The sequence below is a fragment of the Crinia signifera genome, chromosome 6, assembly GCF_055691185.1.
Source record: "Crinia signifera chromosome 6, ASM5569118v1, whole genome shotgun sequence".
NCBI classification, from domain to species: domain Eukaryota; kingdom Metazoa; phylum Chordata; class Amphibia; order Anura; family Myobatrachidae; genus Crinia; species Crinia signifera.
This window is the reverse complement of record NC_139222.1, coordinates 162,844,338-162,871,967: the sequence shown is the minus strand read 5'-3', so window position 1 is coordinate 162,871,967 and position 27,630 is coordinate 162,844,338. Positions and strand designations below refer to the sequence as shown.

The 27,630-nt window shown below is 41.0% G+C and overlaps 1 protein-coding gene across 5 annotated transcripts in view; it reads left to right on the top strand.

The window, feature by feature from the left end:
• Nucleotides 1-26,578, top strand: part of SEPTIN9 (septin 9) — a 207,456-nt gene extending 180,878 nt beyond the window's left edge. For all 5 annotated transcript variants that reach the window (XM_083147870.1, XM_083147873.1, XM_083147872.1 and 2 more), the window contains 9 exons: nt 8,319-8,516; nt 9,603-9,731; nt 10,133-10,214; nt 13,587-13,724; nt 18,122-18,239; nt 19,036-19,131; nt 19,931-20,027; nt 22,723-22,774; nt 24,870-26,578. In XM_083147870.1, coding sequence (XP_083003996.1) covers nt 8,319-8,516; nt 9,603-9,731; nt 10,133-10,214; nt 13,587-13,724; nt 18,122-18,239; nt 19,036-19,131; nt 19,931-20,027; nt 22,723-22,774; nt 24,870-25,002 — 1,043 coding nt within the window. In that variant the 3' untranslated portion in view covers nt 25,003-26,578. The remainder of the gene's footprint in view (nt 1-8,318; nt 8,517-9,602; nt 9,732-10,132; nt 10,215-13,586; nt 13,725-18,121; nt 18,240-19,035; nt 19,132-19,930; nt 20,028-22,722; nt 22,775-24,869) is intronic.
• Nucleotides 26,579-27,630: the final 1,052 nt, after the last annotated feature.

The window sequence follows — 27,630 nt, the reverse complement described above, 5'->3', positions numbered from 1 at the left end:
TATAACACACAGTACATCATTTCCAGGCACATATTCTCTGCACATAAACCTGTGTTATCCATATTATCATTATTTCCTTGACACTAAAGTCATACACTTCATAAACTACTGCACATAAACACTTTATAGCTATTTAGATAAGCACTACCCCTTGAACATAAGCATTATCCACTCTATACAGCCAATGATAAACCCCTAATCCTCAAACAAATGATATATGAAGGACACATGTATAACCACAGTAAGCACCCCTACCCCTCCAAATCCCCCCCCCCCCCCCACCCCCACCCTCCTAACCCTGTATATATTGTTCACAAACCCAAAGGCCCACCTATGCTCAGTAAGTCTGTAAATCTACTTACTGTTTTGTGCAGGGGCAGGGAGACAGACACAGCTGCTGCGTAGTGCTCTCACTGATTAGCATCAAAATGGCTGCTGATGTCCTTCCCCAGAGTGCTTTTGGCGCGTTTTTTCCGGCAGGCAGAAAAATCGCGTCGGTCGGGCGGTGATGTTACGCTCACGACAATGCATAAGACCGACCGACGCGATATTTCTTTGTATATTGACGGTGTAGCGCGTAATACAGGGAGTTACTTCAAAATTGATCGGTCGCGTCGGTCGGAGCCATTGTGAAATGCTCCCGACGCGACGGACATGTTAAGAACAGTATTAAGCACTGTATAGTGCTTATACTGATCGGTCGCGTCGGTCGGAGCCATTGTAAAATGCTCCCGACGCGACGGACATGTTAAGAACAGTATTAAGCACTGTATAGTGCTTATACTCATCGGTCGCGTCGGTCGTAGCCGTTGTAAAACGGCCCCGACGCGACGTACATGTTAAGATCTTGATTAAGCACTATATAGTGCTTAATCAAGTACATTTCACGTCGGTCGGCAGCATTGAGCTGTTAAGCTCACAGTACATTGCGGCCGACGCGATATGCTTTTAAACATGTCAACATGTGTATCATGTTGACATGTCGACTAAACATGTCAACTTAAAGTTGAGCATGCTTAGTATGCTTAAAAAAAGTGGTTCTCTGTGTCCAAACCATGGTGAGGGCCCCAAGCCCCAGAAGCCTATGAAAATTATAATGTTAATAACCCACACAGGCTTCTTGGGGTTTGCTGCGCTTACCACGATTTTGACTTAGTACTCCACTACACTCACCGCGCTCCAAAAATTATTTGGATAGTGGTGGTGTGACTCCATAGCATTCATCCATCACAAATCATTCATCTGAGACAAGAAACACAAGTGTTTTAAAAGCATTTTTGAAAATTTACTTTTGAATTGAAAATAGAAAAACTTCAATGGCAAACAAAACATATGACATCAGCATTAATGGGGGACACAGAAATGGGGGTAAATCTCAAGAGTCCTTGGGCAATAAAGTCAGGGCAATTAGTATGCGGGCAAAAGGGTTCTCTTGTCCCAGGCTCTTCCGCCACATGAATTCCTCCAGATAGCTCTGGAGCATATGCCTGGCGGTGCCCCTGTGGCGTTTATTCCGCCACTTACATGCCCCCCACATCCGTTCAACATTCTGGGTATGAACCCCTGTTGTAGGGTCTACAAAGTTATAACGGTGATTCACCTGGGCATGTTCATATCCTGCAGCATTCAGCTGTGCCGTACTGTAGGCTCTCCAGCAATCAGTATACACATGAGAGCCCGGCTCCACAAACTGCAGGATAGCTTCCATGAGGGTGTTGGCATCCCGAGTGGCAACCTTGGTGGCGAAACACTGGCCAGTTTCTCTGCATATGCCACCAAAGACCCATTGCTGAGGCAAAACACGGCCAACATTCGCCTGCCTTTTGACGAAGAGGGTCTCATCCACCTCGACGATCATGCCGGGACCTCCAATCCGGCGCTGCGGCTGCGCAATGAGGTCCAGCAGGCAGGCCTCCCTCATGTACTTATTGTACAGGACAGCCGTCTTCTTAGAGAGGGACAAATTCTTCTCGCAGTAGTCAATGCTGGTAAATTCCTGCACCCAGGAAAATATGAAGCGGACCAGCGTAGAGAAAGGCAAACGACAGCCAGGAAAGAACAGTCCTGCTCTCAGACTCCTCTTCAAACGGCAGTCCCTCACGTTACAGCGCCACATGGTCTCCTTCAAATTCAGCCGCATCGGATGACCATTGTCGCACGTAGCCTCTGATGGCAGCAGATGATGGCGCTGCAGAAACGCCACTGCCTCCTCCTCACTTGTAGGCAGTGAGAACATATTCACCTCAGCCATCTCAGAGGTCTTGAAATCACCCACAGAGCACTCCACAGCAGACCAATCCACAGCTCAGGACTAAAGATCAGCACGGCTCAGGGTCAGGATCAGCAGAAATCAATCAGAAGTCAATCGCAGAATAATCAGGATCAGCAATAATCCACTCGATGAACAGCAATCCGCAGCACAAGGCTCAGGATCAACAGCAAATAGTATTCGAAGCACAAGATCAATCAGGGAGATATCACCAGCAAAGGATCAATCGTCCAAGAAATCACTAGCAACTGAATACACGTCTCACTCCTACCGAGACAAACCCACAAAGGCAGTAGGGGAAAGAATAACAGAAGGGGCTGTCAGTAAGGGGCCGGACTATCACAGTAAATATTGACATTGATGCTGTAACTGAGCAGATTACAGAGGGAAGATTTGATATTGACATAGAAACACACATTCCAACACATGAAAACATATGTTACTAGGTAGATTTTATAGGGGGATGGACTATATAGATTAATTGGGCCTATTAAAAAGGGCCTAAACAGCGGGAAAATCGTTGGGCCAATGGGACAGAAGAAAATCGTGTGCATCGTGAGCATCGGGGTGTTTTCCTTAAACATGCGACGCGACCGACGCGATTTAATACAAAGATCGTGAGAAAATAAGTAAATCGGTAGTATCGCGTCGGTCGGGGGTACACAATTTAAATGGTCCCGACTCAATCAACAAGATGCCGATATGAATACCGACGCGAAAAAAATACATCGTGAGTACATAACTATATCGGGGGTATCTTATCGGTCGGGACCATCGTTACCTTACCAAAAAGGTAACGATGACTCAGAAGACTCAGAGTAGAGGGCAGTGTACCACTGCCCGCCGCAATGAAGAAGCTAGTAGAATGCTCTTCCCTCTCCTCTTCCTGGTCCCGCATACCCCCGCTTCTCCCCATGCTTGCCTTGTTGTACAGTATTTTTTTTTTTTTACATGACTGCAGCAGATACATACATACATACATACATACATTACAGTGGTCAAAGTGAAACACTGCTCTGTGCTGCTACCGCTGGTCCCCTCAAAGCTCCCCTGGCCCTTAGCTCTGCCCCCAGACCCCTGCCAGGCACCCACGTGTGGTGTGCCCAGCTGTCATCCCCACTGCCACTGGGGTCCCGCTGAGTGGCTGTTAGAGCCTCGCCCGGAACCCAAGTGGGGTGCGCACGTCTCTTATCCCCATGGCCGCGGGAGCTCTGCCACTGCTGGAACACCTGTAAAACCCTGCTGGACCCTAGGTAGGTTCACTGGCCCTACGTCACCGTGCCACCAAAATTAACAGTATGCCAAGTGAATTTTGGCTCAATATGTGTGGCATAATTTATATTTAGACTCAAAATACATCGTGAGTACATAACTATATCGGGGGTATCTTATCGGTCGGGACCATCGTTACCTTACCAAAAAACCACCGATGCGACGCGATGCTCAAGACTCTCAAGATTGATATCGGTGTGGCCGTGCTAGGAAACAAGTACCGAATTTTTTTTTAAACATATCTGATTGGCTGGTGCATTATTACCATATACTTTATTTCCACTTTATCCTTTCACCAGGCTTAATACATCTGCCCCTCTGTATGGCAGCACACTTGCACAGTGCAAATTATCGCCCTGCTGCAGATCAATGCCCATAGTGAAAGCATGAGGACACATGGGACAAACATAAGAGATTATGCAATACAACAGAAATCTGTTGATTGCTTCTAGTTGATAAAAACAAGAAGTCTAAAGTACTGTAGCAGGTGGTCTCTGGCTGCCTTCTGCCATCAGGATCTATAATTGTGTGTACAAAAAAAAATGATCAGACTTGTGCATACAAAGATGCATGAGACGTGCCAGGGCAATGCAAGCCATTGGAGATTCCTGTACACATGTTAATGAAATCCGGGAATTCCCTTGTGATTTATAAGACTGTACTCCAGTTTATAAGATGAGTTTTATTGCTGGAGGCCTGAGTGAGGTTTGGGAAGTGCTGCTCTGGTCACAATTTTACTTGTCACAAAGACCAGTATTTGCCCATCCTACCTTGTGCCCTCTACTATTGCTGCTATGAAAGGGTTTAATTTCCATATTGTCTGTGATTATAGGGTTTGCCCCGTCAGTGCATGAATGTCATACAAATACTTTTCATCCATATTCCGTTACACTTTACAGTTGGAAACAATAGGGATAAAACAAACTTGTTAATAATAGATGCCAAAGAGGTAGGGAGAACCCTACTCGCAAGCTTATAATCTATAGATGGCAATGAGAAATTATTTTACCAAAATTGTTTTGTTTCTAATCCACTACTCCTAAAAAGCTTGGAAACTTGGTTATATATTCCAAAACTGTATTTAATAATAGTTACAAAACTTTACAACCGGTACTTAGCAGTTTTTTTTCCTTTCCCTTATTTACGTTTTCATTTGTCTACTACTGTCGGTACTTGTTTCCTAGAACGGCGGGCATCGCATGTACATCACATGCCATTATAATGGCATGCGATGCGATGGCCGCGATTTTACATAGAAATGCATGGTAAAATGTAAATCGCGTCGATCGCATGCGGCCAAAAAATCGCATGCGATGCGACCGACGCAATTACCGATTTTACATAGGGAACAATGTTAAATGGCCCAATTGACCCAATTTTACATAGGGAACAATGTTAAATGGCCCAGAGACCCCAAATAGCCACCCTGAAGTGTGAAATGGCCCCCCCCAATTGTTAACGCCACCCCACGATCAACGTCAACCCGAAGCGTGGCGAGCGGCGGTGGTACGTGTCCTCCGACCTTTTCATACCCCCACTATCCAAGTCGGCGTGGAGTTGAGAATAGAAAGTGTGGCGAGCCACCGAGCCCGAAGCGTGACGAGCGGATGCGGAATACGAGCCCGAAGCGTGGCGAGCGCACGCAGAATACATGTTAAGTAATCCGTGTCCCCTCGCGGGGCTCGCCGCGCTTCGGGAGCGTGTTCCGCGTCCCCTCGCGGGGCGCGCTACGCTCGCCACGCTTCGGGCTCGGTGGTTCGCTCCGCTCGCCACACTTTCTATTCGATTTTTTGGGCCGCATGCGATGCGACCCACGTGATTATTTTCCTTGCGATGCCTAAGATCAAAATCGTGGGCGCCGTTCTAGGAAACAAGTACCCTACTGTCTTCCACTTGGAAGCACTGATCTGATACATCTACTCTGGGACCTCGGTTAGCCAGATGGTATAATGTAGGGAGTGCAGTAAGAAAATGGGATCGTATATGAAGGAGCAGAGGAGCAGCGGTCCAGACCCAGGCTGCCTACCTTGTGCCTGGCCGCACCACCTGCTGCAGCGCTGCCCACTGTGTAATGTTAAAGCAGTGCCCGCCATCAATACACCGTACGCTGGACAGCAGCACTGAAACTCCCTGCCCCAAATGCTCCACCCCAGCCTTACCTCCTGCTGCGCCTGAGCTGCTCCATTTCCAGTGTCCCGCATCCCACTCTCCTGATTCTGACATGTCATTGCCATTGCTGTGGCCCATAGGCTACAAGGGGCTACAGTCATTTCAGCTGGCGGTAGTTGCGGGGCAAATATATTGCTAAATCTGGCAGTATTGCATCCCCCATAAAAAAACTATCGGGGAGGCAACTGTTAACAGCAATGGAGGGGCTGCGAATGGAATCGGCGCAACAGTGGTGGATCCGGGGGGGGGGGGGGGGGCATAGGGTACATGCCCTCCCTGTCATTGACACTTTTTTTTTTTTTTTTTAACATGGAGCCGGTGCAGTGTACCTCTGCATAGAAGCAGCTAGTAGTGCTGCAGTGGTACATTACTGTATGCTGCTGCCGGAAGACTCAGAGTAGAGGGCAGTGTACCACTGCCCGCCGCAATGAAGAAGCTAGTAGAATGCTCTTCCCTCTCCTCTTCCTGGTCCCGCATACCCCCGCTTCTCCCCATGCTTGCCTTGTTGTACAGTATTTTTTTTTTTTTACATGACTGCAGCAGATACATACATACATACATACATACATTACAGTGGTCAAAGTGAAACACTGCTCTGTGCTGCTACCGCTGGTCCCCTCAAAGCTCCCCTGGCCCTTAGCTCTGCCCCCAGACCCCTGCCAGGCACCCACGTGTGGTGTGCCCAGCTGTCATCCCCACTGCCACTGGGGTCCCGCTGAGTGGCTGTTAGAGCCTCGCCCGGAACCCAAGTGGGGTGCGCACGTCTCTTATCCCCATGGCCGCGGGAGCTCTGCCACTGCTGGAACACCTGTAAAACCCTGCTGGACCCTAGGTAGGTTCACTGGCCATACGTCACCGTGCCACCAAAATTAACAGTATGCCAAGTGAATTTTGGCTCAATATGTGTGGCATAATTTATATTTAGACTCAATCCGTGTGGCATAATGTAGAATTTCTCTTGTTTCATGTGACATAATGTATAAGGGAGTCTACAGTTGTGTTGCATAAAGTGTATAAGGGGTATATGTGGTGTTGTACGCTGCAATCGGACACGTCACATTTTAAGTGGCCACATTCCCTTTTTCCAGAGGGAGCCTTTACTTTTCCATACCCACTTCAAATTTTTCATTTCGACCACTGTGTCTTATGTAGGTATGGTATGTATGTGTGATAGAGATATAGAATTTTACATGCCTGTGTACTCTATAGCAGCATCTACACCATTTTCTACTGTGTCGGTTTTTATCCCCTTCTATTCTACCTATTCTCGGCCTCTGGGCCATACGGCGTGCACAGGATACCCCCCCCCCCCCCTGCTTCTACCTCTTTTTTGCTGGATCTGCCCCTGTCCGCCTAAAAACCCTGAAAATGGAAGTAATGAAAATAAACTAGTCCATGCACAGTTAAGAAGTCTGTGGGCTTTTTTTTTTTTAGCCTCCTTTCTTAGGTATCTAATTAGATCCCTCCCAGCACTGCCAGTGTCCCTTTGCATATGCACATGTTGACTCTGAGGTCATAAACCTGGAAGACCATCGCTTTTCACAAGGGGAAGCTTTCCTTTTGACCAGGGCTGGTCACTGGACTTCAGGGTTACTGATAGCATATGTTGCTACATATGCGATTAAATGGCTGCTTGATGTGTGGCAGGATGTAAGCGAAAGGTTAGTAAATTTTGGGTGGGGTGTTTATTCAATCCCGGGTCCCGACAGTTGGGATTCTGGCCCATTTTTGGTCTGCTCGTCTGTTTATTGCCAGGCGGGATTCGATGTCCCACCTGCCAGTCAATGAAAAGGGGGCGTGTCTGCAAAAACGGCCGCAGATTTTCGAGATCCGGCCATAATCTCAACAATCCACGGCAGTTGTTCGGCTAACTGACCCGGTTTAGTCCTTTCGTTTTGTGCTTAATTTGGGAGATGCAGTTTACCACAACTAAGTTTAGGGTACAATGCAGGCAATTTATAATAGGCGTTGCATCCCCTCCATTTTACTTGAATTCACCCCCATATTTGAAAACCAAGGCAATATTTTATTTTTAAAAGTGGAAATCTAAAATAAACTAAACTAATTGTTCATGGTTGCTTATCCAAATCACAAATTATTTCATACAAGCCACTTGTGATTGGTTGGCAGTGATAGGGCATGGACTTCTTGATCATGCACCAATAGAGATGGACTGATTTACCAGTGCTACACAGCTCCGATTTGTAACATTTTGCTTTTAAGTACTTTAATAGAATTTTATTTTGTAGATCGCCAAGCAAATAAGATTAAGTTGAATTTACTTGGTAAATACACTATGAGCTCAAATCAATTTACTTATGGGTGCGAGTAAGTTCTGCTATAAACCCCGATTACATACCTCCTGGATTTGAATATTTTTGTTCAAAGTTTCTGTTACTACGAACCTCTGTATTCTCTGCTTCTATTGACCTTCATTTACCTCTTACTGGTAGGTGTGTCTGTTTGGACAGGCGTGCAGATTAATATGCTGCTAATATAGGGCTGTGCTTGATTTCAAGTTGCTGTACAATTGTTTAGAATATTATTTGGCCATCATATGTGTACAGCTGTAACAATAACGTTCTGTTTCCTGTTCTTAATATTGCAGTTGTCGAGGACACTCACCAATACACCGCCAACATGACAGACGTGATCAGGGACGTAGGGGTTAAGCAAGCCCTTCCTACCCGTGGTGTTGGAGAAAAGCCAGCCACAGACTTTGGATATGTGGGGATAGATGCCATTTTGGAACAAATGAGAAAAAAAGCCATGAAGCAAGGTTTCGAATTGAACATCATGGTAGTTGGTGGGTAACTGAAAACTTCTTCTAATACTTATTCTTTTTGCAGGACGTATGAGACTCAGTGGCTGAACTCTGCAGCTAGTTCAGTGAATACAAAGAAACAAAATTGATTTTGGTACCAAATCTGATTTACAGTATCTTTTGGTAATGGCACAATATCTGCTCTTTGGCATACAACCACACTGTTGATTCCTTTTGTGATATTCTCTCCAAGCTGAGAATATAGCCATCAATTCACTTTTTACATTCACTGTACTGACCCGGAGGAAGCTCACTCAAGGTCCATTTAAGCCAGTTATAAAGCGAAAAAAGTTACTTTTCTTTGTTACATAGAAACCTGTAACTGCAGATAATAACCATTTGGCCCATCTAGTCTGCCCCTTTTTTAACCATATTCTTTCCTCAAACCCTGTTTAATTTTTATTTATTTGTAAGGATATATATCTGTCTATATCTCATGCTTGTTTAAGTTGCTCTATTGTCTACCACCTCTGAGAGGCTATACGATGTGGGACAGTGTCAAGTCTTACTAAAATCTAGATGAGACATATCTATGTCCCTTATCTATTACTTTAGTTACCCAGTCAAAAAAAGTCAAGAAGGTTTGCTTGACATGATCCCCCTGAGTAAATCCATGCTGTTTGTGATCTTGTAAATTGCTGTATTTAAAATGATTTACAACTTTCTTTTAAGAGTGTTTCCCTACATCAATTTCCCTACTACTGGTGTAAGGCTCTCTAGTCGGTAGTTGCTTCCGTCTTCCTTGCTTCCATTTTTGTGCAGTGGTACAATATTCTCTTTTCTAGTCGTCTGGAATTACTCCTATAGTTAGTGACTGGTTGAGTAATTCTGCTAATGGTGCAGTCCATCCTCCTATATGTTAAGTTTCTGAAACCATTAAAAAAGAAAACTTCATATGATGGTCTTAGGATCATGGCCAAAATGCATAATAGTAATTTATAATATAATATGTAAATTTTGCTGAGCAATTTCTTTCTTTGTAGAGAATTTTAGAAATAAAAATAGTAGGCATGATGTTATATGTGAATATAAAAAGATACTTAAAAGCCAAATCTGTCATTCTCTCAGGTCAGAGTGGTCTTGGAAAATCTACGTTAATAAATACACTATTCAAATCCAAGGTCAGCAGGAAATCGGTGCAGCCCTCATCTGAAGAGCGGATTCCCAAAACTATAGAGATTAAAAGTGTCGCTCATGGTAAGAAATGGGCAGGTGGTGTGAATTCAGGGTTTGTGGTATAGAACAACTAATGTAGTACCAGGCAAACTGTTAGCTTTTTTCTTTTGTCATTGATTTAAACCAGGGGTAGCCAACAGTTCACATTTTCCAGCTCACCTTTCAGGTACACAGATGCAGTCATTATAGACGGACACATTTTAAAAGATCCACAGGTGGAGCTAATTAAGGAGACATGAAAAATGTTAACTGTTGGTAGCTCTCGAGGACTGGAGTTGGCTACCCCTCATTTTAAGCCAAAGATAAGCATTCGCTCTGGAAATTCTCTTTTAAAATCCAGTTTATTAATAATAGCAGTCATCACACTTTTTTTTAATATTTTGTTATACGTGTTTATGATCCTCTTGCCTTGTTTCCTTCAGAAATTGAAGAAAAAGGAGTGCGGATGAAGCTGACGGTTATTGACACTCCTGGCTTTGGAGACCATATAAATAACGAAAACTGGTATTATAGTTTGGTCATTTATTATTCATGTTGTAAACTGTATGCCTTTTCTATTTAATGTTGTGAACAGAAAGGGTAATAAGATAAGGTGGGTTAATAACGGGTGTAAAAGGTATGGTATATCTGCTACATATTGCACATTAATTCATCCATCCATTCTTGTCCACTATTTGGTTTGATTTGCACAGCAGTGTTGGCCTAAAGTCTGTTGGTTGTGTGAGTGTGGAAGGAGAACATATGTAAAGTTATGTTAGGGCTCTTTAAAGAGAAGGGGTGGTAATTGTGTAGAATAGTTTATGGCAGTAATGTGGCTGTTTCTGTATTTAAAAAAACTTGACTGAAGATGGGAGTTTTCAGGGAATGCTTGGAGGCCATAGGATCATCTTCTTGTGCATGGGAGGGCATTCCACAGAGTGGGCACAACCCAAAGAAAGTCCTGTAACCTGAATTGCAATCGGTAATGAGGGTGGATAAGGGATGCAGATCTTGTGCAGAGTTGGAGGGGATGAGCTGGCAGCTATTTTGAGATCTGAACGGAATGTTAGTTGGTTTAAGACCCATGCAGATGGATGCTTTCTTACCACATGATCTCCATCCTGTGACTTCTCTCAATTTTATGTTATACGGAATGTAGCTATCCTACCAATCTCAAGGGAGTGGAAAAAAGACTGTAAAGTTATGTAGACGGTATACCATAAATGTTATCGATCCAACAGAAGTATTATGCGATCTGTGTGCACCTGTACACACTGTGCTATTTGTAACTCCGGGTGTAGTTTCTTCAGATATTTTCCATGGGGTCAGGAGGCATGTGCAGCACATCAGATCCCAAGTCTCCCGATTTGACTGTTGCAGGAACATTTGAAGCATTTTATGCGAATTCTACATATACAGTACACTCTCCAATTATTGGCCCAATCAGCCAGTTATCAGCTTGATAACTCCACAGAATGTATCAGACTTAACAGTAAAGTAGTGTGCACACAGTCTGATGTACTTTCTATTTAATCCCAATCAAATCGCATAGCACCATGTACACATGAAAATTAGAATATATAGTACAGATCTGTACTATGTAGTCCTTGCTTGCAGTCTATTTTTCTATCCAATCTAGATTTACTTTCGATTACAATAGAAAAAGACCAAATCGAACCGTGTGTACACCCTATTAGTTTTTACTCTGCCCCTCCCCCTTACCCATGTATATTAACTCGGACTATATTGCAATAGATTTTGGCAGCCCAGAACATTTTACTTTACATTTATTTTTTTAACAAGTTTATCTTCATTGCTGCAAGGAGGTTGATACATAATTGTGTCTATTGAGCCAGAAGGTTGCACTTTCAGAAAGTATAATTGTGGTATTTTGGATCTGAGAGAAAATATTCTTAAAAGCCATCTGAATTTAAGTTATTCAATTATCCATATTTCAGAATGTTTTAATATTTCAATGATGTATTTTGAAGTATCTTGTATCTGTATAAACACATCATCACATGAAATGCACGCAAATGTATATTATTTGTTCAAAAAATGTTTCAAAACCTGAAACAAAGTTTGTGTACAATGTCAGCACTGCATTTGAATGCCAAGCAACGTTTTCTTGCACATATTTGTGCCAGTTACATATCATGTCCCCACTACTGTAAGTTTTTAGCAAAAAAAATATATATATATTTTTTTCACTTTCTGGAAAGTGTGGTTTTCAGAATAATTCTGAGAACGGATATTCGGATAAGGCATACTCAACCTGTACTGTTACACAACACCAATGCTCTGCAAAAAAATTTTTTTTCCTGCTATGAGCCATGAAAGTAAAGAAAATATTTTCTGTGTTCACATGACATGTCACCGTAGCTCTGTTCTAGAGCAATGCATTACCTCCCACTTCCATCGGACAAATTAAGCCCCTCCCATGTCTATTTTAATAGAATCAGATGCAGGTAAAAGTGCCATAATCTGGACTAGTGTGATGTTGCTGTATGAACTTAATAAACTACACGGCAAGCTCTGACATGTAGCATCATTTACAAATCACAAAAAAGAGTGTAGTAGTAAATCACTTTAAGCACCGTTTTTAAGGTGCTGTAAAATCAATGTGAGCCCACATTTTGTGGTTTTGCTTATAGTCTGGAAAATGTAATGGCATAAACAGTAATGAGTTACCCTAAGGCCCAAACCAATTGTACTTATAGGTTCATCCACCTAATAAATATAATTTCCTAGGTTTACTTTTGCTGTTTACTAAAGTTTGCACATTTTACAGCACTTTAAAGAGAATATTTGGCCATTCACCTCAGTTCCTGCTCTAACGGAGCTTGCAACCTGTATTACCAACCACATGTACACATACACACTATGGTTTTTGTTGGGAGCAAATTAACCTTCCAGTATATTTTTGGAATGTGAGAGGAAAACCACACTAGTATAGAGAGAATATATAAACTCCAAACAGTCAGGGCCATTTTGGAAATTGTGAGGCAGCAATGCTAACCGGTAACACCGTCCATGACATTGGGACTTACATGCGATATGTTTGTGTGAACCCAAAATTGCTTGTACCTGTAAAAGTGCAACTGATAGGTGCAAAATATGTTAAAAGCACAGCAGTACTGTGTTTCCTGTTCTGTCCAACTGCAGAGCTCAAGTCACTTTGTATGGAGGAACATATTTAAAAAAATGATAGCCTCTCTAGATTTCCTCCAACAAAATACCTGCAAGGGTGGCCTCCCTAACAGGACACTGCATCCTTTTGCATTCCTATGTAGGGATTTGTTTTGTAGGTTAGCCTTTTTTTTTTTTTTTATGAAGTGGTGGCTTTTCTGAGACTTGGAAGGTAGAAACTTCAAACGAGACTCAGTCAGTGTAAAGTCGCTGACTCATAAATAAAGCCATTTGTTCTTAAAGGTGCGTACACACGGGGGGAGATATATTGCTAGCAATATATTGCTTGCAATATATTGCTGAGCAATATATTGCTCAGTGTCTCTTTTTCAACAAGCGACCAGAGATGGTCGCTGTTGAAAACGAACCTCTGCTGGGGGTGCCGCAGAGGTAATTAGCTGGTCGCAGGAGCAAGCTCCTGCGACCAGCGATTACAATGGGGCAGAAAACGGGAGCGCGCACCCGGCGATTTATCGCCGGGGCACACTCCCAATCACTGGCAATATGGTCGCCTGCGACCATATTCCCAGCGATTATAGCACCTATCTCCCCCGTGTGTACACAGCATTAGAAAGCATTAAGGCCCTCGTTAAACTGGCACACCATTGCACTAAACACAAGTTATTTCATGTATATTATCCATTATTTTTTGATTGATCTATGCTTTAATATATAATAACATTCCTTATTATTCAATTACCTCTTTAGCTGGCTGCCTATCATGAAATTCATTAATGATCAATATGAGAAGTATCTACAGGAGGAATTAAACATCAACCGCAAGAAGCGAATTCCTGACAGTAGAGTCCACTGCTGTATATACTTTATCCCAGCCACAGGGCACTCGTAAGTGACAAATATTTGCAGTCCTGTAATGATCATTATGCATGCCATATGCCAATTGTCAGCCACTCGTGTAATTTGTTTAGCAGTTTTGTACAAAACATAGGATTGTATGATTGCTGTGTGGCCAGATGTTCGACTTTGCTCTGATTGTTGAAGCGGTCACCAGTTGCTAGTGATGTATCCATTTAAATAAAATCTGCATAGTACTACCTCCTACATGAGAAGCTCCTAGATTGTTTTTGTTTTATGATTTAAGTGGTTTGAAGCACTACCAGTTAAGAGGGTAGTTTCCCATAATTGTGTGTCAAATACGTGCATTGTTTGGATGGCTTAGGCAGAAATGACCTAAACTTTACTACACAAATAATCATTTCATCACCAAGGGCAACTTGTTTTATTTTTTCTTTAGATTGTTGTAGAACATTTTCTTTTAATATATTCTGTAGTACAGTGGTTCCCAAACTGTGTGCCGTGGCTCCCTGGGGTGCCTCGGGACACATGCAGGGGTGCCCTGGGTTGGTGGTCCAGGACCAATACAAATTATTAATGGTTAATTATTTATGAGCAAAACCGGTGCTGGTGGCTGCCAATCATAAAATGTGGACAAACAGAAGCAAATCCTGCCCTTTACGACATAAGTGACCCTAAGAATCACATATAAACTCAATCTAATTATTTATTTGGGGGCCTAGGGGTGCCGTGAAAAAAATTCTGATACTGTAGGGTGCCGTGAATCAAAAAAGATTGGGAACCTCTGCTGTAGTAGCTTCTTTTGCAGAGTTAAACGAATGCTTGTCTCCATTATAAAAGAGATGGAACCTATGGCCTTATGGTAGGCTTACATTTTGTCAGCAGTATAGCCAGTCAATTTAAAGTAATTTAGGAGGCAAATACCAACTTTTTGTTTTGCATATTTTATATTGATTTAAATCTACTAGAGAAAATCAGTGCAAACTCTTTCAGTTTTTGTAAAGTTCAGGCTATTGCATAAGGGCTGTGTGTTTCTATATCTACATTATTTTTTAAATTCAGTATCTTTTTTTTTTTGTACTGAATTATCAATTTTCTTGTTTTATTCAACTTTTTGTACCATTTTTGAAAATAACCCTAAAGAGGCTTACACATTAGACAGACAAAAAAAAATAATCTCAGAATGACGAGCAATATATTTTTCACAAAATATATATTTTTAAAGGTATCTTCAGTGGCCACATCCAGGAGTATAGCCGTCATTGACGATATTGTCATGATTGAGCTCCACGTACAGACGGCATGGGGGTCACTAATGACCTGCGACACAGTGCACATAGATGATGTGAACGAAAATGTCTATAACAATGGAAGTTATCCTGCATTTCGTATGTGTACACACCTTTTTAACCACCTCCCTTTAAACTGACTTCTGCTCATTTCTAATTCACAAATGCAGATCTTACTATGGGGAAACAAACCATTGTAAAATGTTTCTCATTTTCAAAAAAATACATTGGCTCTGTGTATCCAATGCAGTCATATACTATGGATTTCTAATAATAATCTCTTTGATAAAATGAAAGGAATGGTACCAGAAAATACAGGATTTACATATTATGCTGGTGACCTACTAAATGGATGGGGAGAGCTTCTTGGACAATACTTTGTAACACAACTCTTGTCTATGTATATTATTTGTATATGGTCACTTTATTGTTGCGTTACATACGTGGGTGACAAATTCTGTGAGATTCAAGTGTTTGGGCTTGGTCTACTGTACATTCAGTAGAAGCGATTGGCAAGTTTAGTCAGTTTTGATTGGCTTGTGACCAGACTGATCTTGTTGTGGGCAACAGATGTTCCGATTGAGTAAGATCACTTGCTATATTTGGTCTTGCTATGTGATTGTGTTAATTTAACATTTGACTTTTTGTGAGATCCTTTTTAAGATAAATTAATATTTCTTAACAATATTGAATGCCAGCAAGCTTTTCAAACTGTTCCTTTACTCCTACGTTGAGGTACACATATAGCATTTATCTACGTGATAATTACATGTCTAAATTACGATGCTTACAGAAACTCTATTTAACCAGTTTTTCCTGTTAAAAATGTTGTTGCAGTAATATTTGTTTATGGCTTGATAGGCATTATGTCTAGATTATGTAACAGCCTTGCCGTTATACAACCTATATTCACAGATTACCATTAATACATTGTTTTTAGCTTTGTGAATGGAAAGATGTATTCGACTCTCCAAAGGTGAGGCTTGAGAACCTCTTTACATATGAAATCTGGTGGCCAGGGATTGCCATGTACATATTAGTGCTCTGGCCTGTATCCCTTCCGCTGGGCCACATTAATCTAGAATTCAGATAAAAGTATGTCAAAATGCATATAAAATATTGTACACTTTGTGAAATATTGCAGTTCTTTAAAACTACGGTGTAATGGTGTCATAGTGGTGGCCATGTAGTGCCAGAAAGAGTAAAGCATTTACAGACCTGTAAGACTAAACCCGCCCCAAGCAACAGCAGGCTGCTTGAGATTGGATTCCACGGAGTGCCAATCCATTTCCTGGCCAATTGGATGTCCACATCTACTGCTCAGTGGCGGTGAAAATGTGCCCCCCCTTTCAATAGTCCCTCGCTTCAGATAGATCTCTCTAGTACAGTGGTTCCCAACTCTGGTCCTCAAGTACCCCAAACAGTGCACGTTTTCCAGGTCCCCCGGCAGGTGCACTCATTATTCAGGCACATTTGAAAAGATCCACAGGTGGAGCTAATAGATTGTATTTAATCATCCACAATGTATTCATCTAGCAATCATCAGTCTCTTTTTATAGAAGTACCTGGTCTGCAACAGCTGCTACTGGTCCAAAAACAACATAAATGGAAAATGCAACTGCACTACATCACGTTCGGCAAATTTCTGTTATAATCCATTTCGTAGACTTCACACGCCTTACCAAGGTGTAACAAAGCAAATCTATAAATAACCCTAGTAATTAGAAAATTGTTGTTACATTTGTTAACTGCACATGACTTTTCTATGCCAAACCCTAAGGTGGTGATTAAAAAACAGGTGCATTAATTAAACGTGTTCCTTCCTATCCCACAATGGTTCATAGAGAAGTACAGAGAAAATAAGGATTGCACAAGAAAGCGTAAAATTGGATTCTGCAAAACTGATTGTGACCAAACGAATATTTACAAAAGCTACACCAAAATGGTGCATAACACAATCCCTATAACTATAGTGAAGTCTGTCAATTCACTTTATTTTTTCTTGAGGATTTGATAAATTTCCCCTTGGTACAAACTAAAGATAATTTGTAATGGATGGAAAAAAATGATGGCGTTCTGGGTAAAATGTATCTAACAGCATGTTATGCCACAGGTTCTGTCATGGCAACTATATATTTGCTCCGTATCAACGTATAAAACTAAAACAGAGGTTGGCTAAAAGAAGACACAATTCCAAAAACAAGATCTCATTCCAGAATGGTCGCGCTCACTTATACCACTTTCACACCGCACAAATAACCTTGGCCAGAGACCCGTGTGGTGTGAAAGTTGCAAAAGGAAAAACCCGTGTCCAGCAACTGGCATTTCGACCAAGGTTAAAAGAAGGGTTTTACTAGTGTCTGACCTGTGTTGCTGGGCAGTGTAAACGGATAATCCAGGTTTAGCGACCCGGGTCTGTTTACCCAATAGGGAGGAGGCAGCATCAGCTTCGAGTGCTGCCTCTTCCCCTGGTCCCAGATGGCGCTCCATCCCACCCGTGTGATGTCAGCGACCTGGTTTATTGCCAGGTTGCTGAGGGGAGCTTCACCTTGCAAATGCTGGGTCGCTCCCGGGAAGGACCTGTGTCCAAATCCCTGATGCATCACGGTATTTGCAATGTGAAAGGGGTTTTTGTGACTTCTGCCCATCGAGTGTGCTATATTAGACCATACATAGAAACCTAGAAGGTAAGAGTGCACACTTACCAGTGATTTTCTTCAAACTGCCCGTAGCAGATCATTCTGTTATTCACAGGCATAAACACAAAGATATGGGTCACTATTTCGGCCACACAAATGTGTCCTTCAGGACCCCAACAGAACAAATCTCTTCTACTTCCTCGTTCGTTAAAAAAATATATAGATCTCCTTTTGTTTTGTTTTTTGTATTCCCATCGCTTCCTGGAAAAAAAATTCCAACATTACTTTTTTTTTCTTCGCTCTAAAGCAATAAAAGCTTCAAGCTTTGGCATCCCAATACTGTAAAATTGTCTCTCTCACTGCCAGGTGAATCAAGCCCCAAGGGTCAATTAAAAATGTAGCTTTACAGAGCTGCAGATATTTCCCTAATTAACTGTCTTCCTATATATTTTATTTTAGATTTTATTAATCTGGCTTATCTTATTTTTTTGTCACACAGACTCCGGCCCTTGGACATCGAGTTCATGAGACGCCTGAGTAAGGTGGTGAATATTGTACCAGTCATTGCCAAAGCAGACACTTTAACCCTAGAAGAGAGGGATTATTTCAAGCAGAGGGTAAGTTCCCATCCATGAACGTGTGGTGCCTTTTGTGAACAGTAGCGAGAGGGGTACCTACAATAAGCCGCACACTGTAAAGCTGGAAGATTGAACTGAAAAACTTTGCATTGTTAAATAGTCGCTGCTCTGTTACTGGATTAGCTTGTGACCTAGGAGTCACAACTGAACACAAATTGTTTTAATGGGTAAAAGCAAGCAGTTTGTCACTGCATCTCTTCCAATAAAACTATTTATCAAGGGACTATAGTTGTGATATCTACTGTATAAGGTACAATTATTAGTTTGGTATCTATTTCCTCACAGAGGAAAGACCTGTATTCACAGATTATCATTATTGCAAAGGCAATCATCACGGCGGCATTGTCTGCTTCCACTGGCCTTGATTTGTCATCTGTTTTTGTAAAGCCCCTATGAGCTCTGAACTATTTATCCATAGACAGTGTTGATGTATGAGTTCTCTTCTCCCACATTGACCTGTTAAAATCAGAATACAGGGGAAACCTATATAAACATTTGTGTGCAAACCCCTAATTGTATTTGTCTGACTGTAGCCTTAAACTTCTTTCTGCCTCTGCTATGCAGGAAAGTGCTGTGAGAAACTCCCCATACTGTTAATAGTTTCCTGTATGTGTTTGATTTTTGTGATAACACAAGCTTTAACTCACTCTTGCGGCTTCCTGTGTGCAGATTTCTGCATTCTGCTATATGTCAAATTCTCTTATATAAGTAAACACAGGATATTTTTCGTATATTAGCCAAGCAATTCCATCTCATCTTTGTTTTTACCACACAGATCCGTGCTGATCTCCAGAACAATGGTATAGATATTTATCCACAGAAGGAGTTTGATGAGGATGCAGAAGACAGGCTAGTGAATGAGAAGATTAGAGTAAGTGGCGACTAGCTCATAATAAAATTTATTTTCTATCTCTCGCCGCCTTATTGCCACAGTCCTTCCTAGCATTGCTAAAATGGAAGCACTACAGGGTGCAAAACGTTCCCAAGGCCCACACTCTGATCTCATATGGTCTTCTCTGTGTGTGCAAGGGTTCTTCACACTTGTGAAATGAAGCACAAATCAGACATGTAAGGGGATATTCAATGTCTGGTCACGACTGCTGTGACCCTGTCCCGTTCTCTGCCCGCTGGATGCTCATTTCGCAGGTGGGATTCAATGGCGATAAGGGGGCGTGGCTTTGAGAAGCAGCTGGGAATTGGCAAGCTGCGTCTGGGAACTCATCAATTCCCAGCCGTTCTTGGCAGAACGAGCCCGACTGCTTGTGAAGTTGGGCTTGTTCTGCTGAGATCCCCTGTTCAATGCTGTCGGGGAACACAGCTTCGAATAGGGCCCTGCCGCCATTTTCCTCATTGGGAAAGGCGGCGGGGGATTAAATATCCCCCTTATACTTTGAAAAAGCCCTATTCTCACTACTGAGAGCAGAGCCGAAAACAGAGATGATTAAGTGACTTCACTAGACCCTCCCCAAAATTTTGTGTTGTGTTTCAACAATGTCACGTTCTACCCCTTAATGTTGTAGTGATCAATTATTTTATAACTGAATTCTCAAGCCTCTTCACAACTGTGGTTTGTTGTACCTTTATTACTATGAATAGGAATATTAAACTTCTTTTTACGAATGTAAATATTTGTATTTTTGCCATCTTTCAACCTTTCTATTCTTAACTAGGAAATGATTCCATTTGCTGTAGTAGGCAGTGACCAAGAATACCAAATCAACGGCAGACGGATACTAGGCCGGAAAACCAAGTGGGGTACCATTGAAGGTGAGGAGATGACTACAGTAGGGTCTAATAAATGTCTTCTACCCCTTTCAGATCTACAACCCGGCAATTACCTGGCATTTATAGTGCCGGGTCATTTTGCTGGGAGCAGCCTGGCCCCCTTTCACACTAAACGGCTAATTACAGGGTTAAAAATCCAGGTTATTTGCTGAACAAAGTGGGTATTTCTTTTGTGTGGAAGGGTCAACCCAGGTCATAAATACGGGGTCCTCGATGCAAGGAAAATAGGGTCAGAGACTGGGATTTATGACTCGGATTGACACTTTTACACAGACAAAGGACCAGTGCTGAACGGCAAATTACCGGGTAGAACTGCTTCACCCTTAATTTGTCTTTCTGTGTGAAAGAGGTAATAGTCAGTACTGTTGCCAGAAGAGTATCGGATATTCTGTACTGTATAAAGTAAGCTTAGACTTTTGAAACCTATAGAAAAGACTTGTACCTGCCTTATGTGGACCATACATCTACCCAGCAGTTCCTCAATCACCCAACTCTGATCCGATCGACCTTTTGACAGTCCATTTGTCAAAATACAGAACTGCTTCCTTTTAAGTTGTCTTATTAATAATTTCCAACCCAATAATAGGCAAAACAGATAATTGCCCCAATTAATGGCAATGTAATTGGGCAGTTTCAGCTACTCTACCTATGTATGTAGAACTATCCACTACACTTCTAGGAATGTTAAGTAGAACATTATTGTAAATAAGCATAACCCATACAGAAGTGCATTAAAGGCAGTGATTATAAAAAAAAAAAAAAAAAAACATATGCATTTCACACGAGCACTATATAATCATAGATTAGCTGCAACCAGTATGAAGAAAGGGGAGGAAAAGACAGGGAAATATTGAGCTCTGGATGCCATACAGAAGTCCTATACCTTCACCTGTGATGGGAGAGCCTTTGCTGGGGTGTGATTACCTCATGGTACAATTTAGAAAAGCCTGCTTTAGTGTGTTCTTTATTTTAAATGATCTGTTCTTTACCTTTAGCCCAGGTATGCTTATGATTTGCTGAATTGCGTGTGCTTGTTTGTATAGTAACAAGTGTGAACTTTACCTTGCACTTGGGGGGTGTGTGTGTGTGTGTGTGTGTGTGTGTGTGTGTGTATGTATGTATGTGTGTATATATATATATATATATATATATATATATATATATATATATATATATATATATATATATATATATATATATATATATATATTTATATTTATTATTTTTATTATTTGTTATATTCATGTACTGTATAATGGGCAGTTCTCCCAAAAAACAACAACCATGTAAAAGAAAAAGGTGCCACACATAGACTTGATCAGTTCCTGGAGTAGCTACAGGCAATTCACTGTGTAGAATACAGTGTGATCATGAAGGAGAATTCAGCCAAAGATTAGATACATACAGTTATTGGTTAACAGAAGTAGAGCATTAAGGAACAGAGTTTTTCATTATTAAATAAATCTATGTAGAATTTCAGTGTTGCTCCACATTTATGGTAACATTGTCACCTTTTAAGACCTTTGCATTTGGCAAAGCCACACTGCTAGCACATGCGTTGTGGCTAGCATCTCCTGCCACGTCTGTACTTCATATCGAGGTTACTTGCGCACCCCTCTCCTCCCACCGCCCCCTCTTTCCCCTCCACATCCTCACGTTGTCTTTTGGCTTCAGACAAGCAGCGTGTACAGCACTAACTATAAAGGCCAATACTCTAATAAAGATCTGTAAAAGTCAAACTGGTGCAGAAAAAAATAATAATCAGACAGTATGTTCAGAAACCTCTTTTGTGGTGACTATCTGGGCATCTATTTATATGCTTTTGTTTCCTGTTCATACTTGGCGTTTCCTGCCATCTTGTGGTTACTAAGAGAAATATATTTTTTTTATTTTTTTTAACTTTTGAAGGCTTGGTGAACAATTTGGAAAATCATTGTAAGACGAGGCAAACTTTCATATACTTGGGGAGTTCCAGAAACAGGTGTTTTGTTGACTACACACAGGTGTTTTGTAGAATCCACATAACTTTAATCACAATCAAAACGTCACTGGACATGTACAGAACAGAAAAAATCCTCTAATATAAATACATGGGGTCATCTTACCCAGATAGGGATTTGGAGCCTATAGGGATGATTCCACAGAAGTGATATAAACAATGTATTTACAAGTTCTGTGGAAGCAAAGTCACATAGCCTTTGAAAAGCCATTAGAGGCTCGAAACGTGTCTGGCAGCTAGTGACCAGTCATCTGGATGCAGGGAATCTCTACTCTGGGCCAGCCTTTGGAGCCTGGCAGGGTGCACTTCTGGACTGCAACTTGCCTTTATTCCATCCCCACAGGCTCCAAATCCCTATCTGGGTAAGATCAAGCCATGCATATAAAAAGATTTGTTTCTGTCCTATGCGTGTTTTATGTTATGTATATGTCAGTGTGACATTGTGATTGAAGTTATTTGGATTTTACAGAGTCACCAAAAACACTTGTGTCTGGATCCACTAGTTAGCACGCGTTGAGGGAAACCGTGGGTGACTCCTACTAAGGCTGCAGCTGGAGGTAGCGCTGGGTAGTGGTACTTGTTTTTTCTATATCAATGTATTCTGTGTAATTGTGGGCAGTGTTTGAATTCATTTGTTAGACCGCACATTAAGTAACATTTTCTTTCCTGTCCTTGCAGTGGAAAACATAGGTCATTGTGAATTTGCCTGCCTGCGAGATCTTCTGATAAGGTTAGTGCCACTAGCAAACATGCTCAGAGTTCCTCATAGAAACATAGAATTTGATGGCAGATAAGAACCACTTGGCCCATCTAGTCTGCCCCTTTTTTAAACATGTTACCTCAAACCATATTTGATCCTTATTTTTTTTGTAGGATATCAATATGCCTACCCCAAGCATGTTTAAATTGTACTACTGTATTTGCCTCTACCACCTCTGATGGGAGGCTATTCCACTTATCTACTACTCTTTCTGTGAAGTAATTCTTCCTCAAATTTCCCCTGAATCTTTCTCCCTCTAGTTTCAGTGCATGTCCTCTTGTTCTGCTGCTCCTTTTCCTGTGAAGAATGTTTCCCACCTGTACCTTGTTAAAGCCCTTGATATATTTGAAAGTTTCTATCATGTCCCCCCATTCCTTTTTCTGCTCTAAAGTATACATATTAAGATCTTTTAGTCTTTCCTGGTATGTTTTGTGATGTAGGCCATGCACCATTTTAGTTGCCCTTCTTTGTACAGTGTCTAATGTATTCATATCCTTCTGGAGATATGGCCTCCAGAACTGCACACAATACTCAAGATGAGGTCGTACCAAAGACCTATACAGAGGCATTATTACTTCTTTCTTTGTACTGCTGATACCTCTCCCTATGCAACCAAGCATCTGATTTGCCTTCTTCATTGCTTTGTTACATTGCCTACCTGCCTTTAAGTCCCCTGAAATAGTGACACCTAGATCCCTCCCTTCCTCTGCAGTTCCCATTATAGTGCCATTTATACTATATTTAGTCTTTGGATTTTTGAGACCAAAGTGCATGATTTAGCATTTTTTGGCATTAAACTGTAGTTTCCATGCTCTTGACCATTCCTCTAATCTACCTAGATCATCAATCATTTGTTTTACCCCTCCTGGTGTCTACCCTGTTGCATACCTTTTGTGTCATCTGCAAAGAGGCACATTTTACCCTCAATTCCATTTGCAATATCACCAATAAAGATCTTAAAAAGCACTGGTCCAAGTACAGATCCCTGGGGTACCCCACTTGTAACCTTTCCCTCCTCTGACTGTACTCCATTTACTAGAATGCTCTGTTTTCTGTCCTGCAACCGCGCTCTTATCCATTCAACTATCTTAAAATTCAATCCCAAGCTTTTAAGTTTATTCCTCAAGTAAAGTCCTCATTTGTGCTAATCACTGAAGCTTTTCAGCTTTACAAATTAAGTTGCAAATCTATAAATCCATTCTTAAGAATAAAATGGTTGGCTGCAAGCTGGATGCAATCAAATGTCAAAGAAAGGCCATAACAAAATCAAAATAAACCTTCCCTTAGGAGTTGCTGTAATGGCTTGTGCTACAGTACTATTGCTCATGTATACATATAACATAAAAATAGCATATCCTTGTGTAACCTTACGGTGTCAGTCTGTTTCTGCATACCGAAATTGGTTGCGAAAGATTAATTTTTTTTTTGGGGGGGGGGGGGGCGGAGACCAAGCACCCCCTATTGGTATGCTTACAGAAAATCCACTTTTAAATGGTTACTAAAAATCTGCATAATGGATTCTTGTTGTAGATGTTATTTCCTATGCAGTTTTCATAATATATGGAAATATAAATTTTCCAGGCATATAGAAGAATTCTGTTAAACACATCCCCCGTGTATCAAGCTTCAAAAATTGGGAGTGATAAACAGCCAGCCGGTCTGCTCCCAGCTGCCATGTTGCAGGCTGGCTTTGAAAAATGACAGGTAGGCTGGTTGCTTATCACTCTCCACTTTATCACTTTTTAAAGCTTGATACATCTGTCCCGTAATGTGTATAAATACTTCATAAATGAGCCCCTCACACCTTCATTATCAATACATTTATTTAAAAGGCTTATGCACTGCTTTATATAATTATATCCATTATAAAAGATACTGCTTCAGGGACCATTTTAGAAAATACTAAAGACTATTTCTGAATTCTAACCATTCTGACGAATATAGAACTGATTTACACCCACGTTGGTGAGGTTTATCACCTTTCATCAAAATAAATAATGATCTATACTTCTGTTCATCGTCTTGCCAATTGTATTCCAATGTTGTGCCATCTCCTTCCATGCAGGACGCACATGCAGAATATCAAAGACATAACCAGCAGTATTCACTTTGAGGCATACCGTGTCAAAAGGCTTCAGGAAGGAAATGTGTTCTCGAATGGCACAGGGGAAAAAGACTACTCGTCCAATGAGATTTAATTCTGAGACCAAGCACCCTCTTGTGGTCCTCCTGTCTTTTTTTTGTTTTGTTTTGTTTGTTTGTGTCTTCTGGTCCCGGTTTATCGTGCGAGAGGAAAATCGGGGAAAAGGATGAGGAAGGCTAACCCATTCATTTTCCGAGTCTGATTCTGCCTGGTGTCTGATCAGCAAGGATGTGCCATAAAAGGAGAAAGTGGTGAAGCAGTTAAAGGAAGTGGGAATTTAGGAAAACATAAACCCACTAACTTCTGCATCAGTCACTTTCATTTTATGGGAATATGAATTCTGCAGCCCATTCCTCTTCATGTGGCTCTTTACAGTAGCCTCATTTTATTTAATTGTTACCATATCGAAGAACATGAAATATAGCTAGTATAGTCAAATAAATACCACAGAAATGCTAGTAGTTCTGCTATTCGTACATCATTTCCTTATTGTTTTCCCTGATAACAGAATATAGGAACCCTAGACAGAGAGCAAGGAATGGGCTACCACTTTATAATTTGCCAAATGCTATGTACTGAAGGTTAAACTACAAGGATGTGAATGTAAATGTGCATCACTTGCCATATTACAGGTTAGATACAGTATTTATTGTCTTTGAAAATATATAAGAAGGATGTGCATGAAGTTGGAAAGAAGAAAGTTTTTGATTAAAGGGGTGAAGTCCTTGCTTTTGAGATTCTGTGGTTCAGTTTTAATCGGTCAGGTATTTTTACATTTCAGGTGCCTTTTTTTAATTATTTGCCCTTCTCGCCTTTGTGGGTTATTTGTCCCTGACACAAACATACCATACTTGACTTTTTCTTTCCTTTCTTACTCTAAAAAAAAACCTGTTTACCCTTCTTATTTCACTCCTACTTCTTTCCCTTTTCTTTTTCATTTAATTTAATTTTATTATATAATTACATTATAGTCTTCTTCCTACTCTGGTCTTTTCCACAATATCATTATTACTGAAAGCAGAAAAACATGGATATTTAATTCAGAATGGGAAACTAATGTGCTCCCTTCCATTTGAGAGAAAATAAACTGTTTGTCGTGTATTTAACTTTTCCCATTCAAGTATACTTGTCACCTTGTCATTTTGTGAATTGACCTATATTAATCTCTGGTTTTCCCCTTTCTGAAAATCCTACCATTTGCTAAGCTGTGTTCCATAAAAAATTATGAAAAGTCATAAAAAAAACTTCTTGAGTTGCTATATTTTAGCAAAAAAAAAACATAACTATATCAACTTAAAAGATCTATATATATATATTTCACATACTAGGGATTAAGGTATGAAGCGGCAGGATGCTCAATGCACTTGAAAAGATGCCACCCTGTCAGATGTTTATTGTACTGTCCTTTGTTGAGAGGAAAACAAATGTGTTTTTTTTTTTTTTGTGTACTGCTTATTTGTGATTTTTTTTTTTTCTGTTTATGGCTAAACAAAACAAAATACCAGATTTCTTAAAGTGGCCTTTTATTTGATTTATATGCATCATGACAAATTAGTTTTTTTTTATATATATATAAATAAATAAAGATGTGTTTTTAAAATGTATTTCCTAAAATAAATGTTACAAATGCAGCATTTTTTTTGTCTCTCTCCACTAAACCTTTAAATTAAGCCCCAACCTATTTTCTAAGGACTATTTATGTGGCTACAGACAGATAGGAGTAAGCCCTGTATACACTGGGTGATGACATGAGCAATACTACTCATTTTAGTCCTTGCGAGCGAACTCTCATTATGGGGTATGAAGCAGCGATAAGGGAGGAGAAATGATAAAGTGCCTGATACTTTATCACTGGCCAATCAGATCCTAACTGTTCCTGTTTAAACCCAGCCTGTAACTTAAGTCTGTGCTCCTGCTCCCCTTTAAGTCAGATAGCATATTATTTTATTGCTGGGACTCCTTGGTTCCAGACGGATACAGGATGGAAAAAACACCTGCTCTTGGCAAACTGCTAAGGTTTCCTTTATATAATCTTTATCCAGAAATTTGGGCAGTGATAAGTATAATGCAATGTTTCCAAAAATGTGCAACCTGTGGATCTTGGTGTACAGAGGTGTATTCAGTACTGGCTGACACTAGGAGACCTGCAAAACATACTTGCCTACCTGACCCTCTCCATGAGGGAGAAAATGCTCTGTTCCTGGACTTCCCTGGTAATGCATGATTGCCATCACTTGTGGGGGGAGGTGTTTCACCACAGGTGATGGCAATCATACATTACCAGGGACGTCCAGGAGCAGAGCATTTTCTCCCGTATGGAGAGGGTCAGGTAGGCAAGTATGCTGCATAGCATGCACTGTGAGGTTCTTGAGGACTGAGTTTGGGAAACACTGATGTTGAGGTTCCCAAACGTTGTCTTTAATGCACCTGAACAGTCCAGGTTTTAAGTATATCCATGCCTTCCCCACTAGAATCAGCAAACAAATATCTTGCCCCACTACTTTTTAGTGTCAGTAATCCAAATCAAACATTAAAGTACATTAATGATGCACATACAGGGACTATGGAATGAGGTTGTGTGACCAGTCAACAGAAAGACATTCAAAATATGTGGGGAAGTTCTCAATTATGCCGGTCATTTAAAAAAAAAAAAAGTAAGAAACTGATCTAGACCAGGATAGGA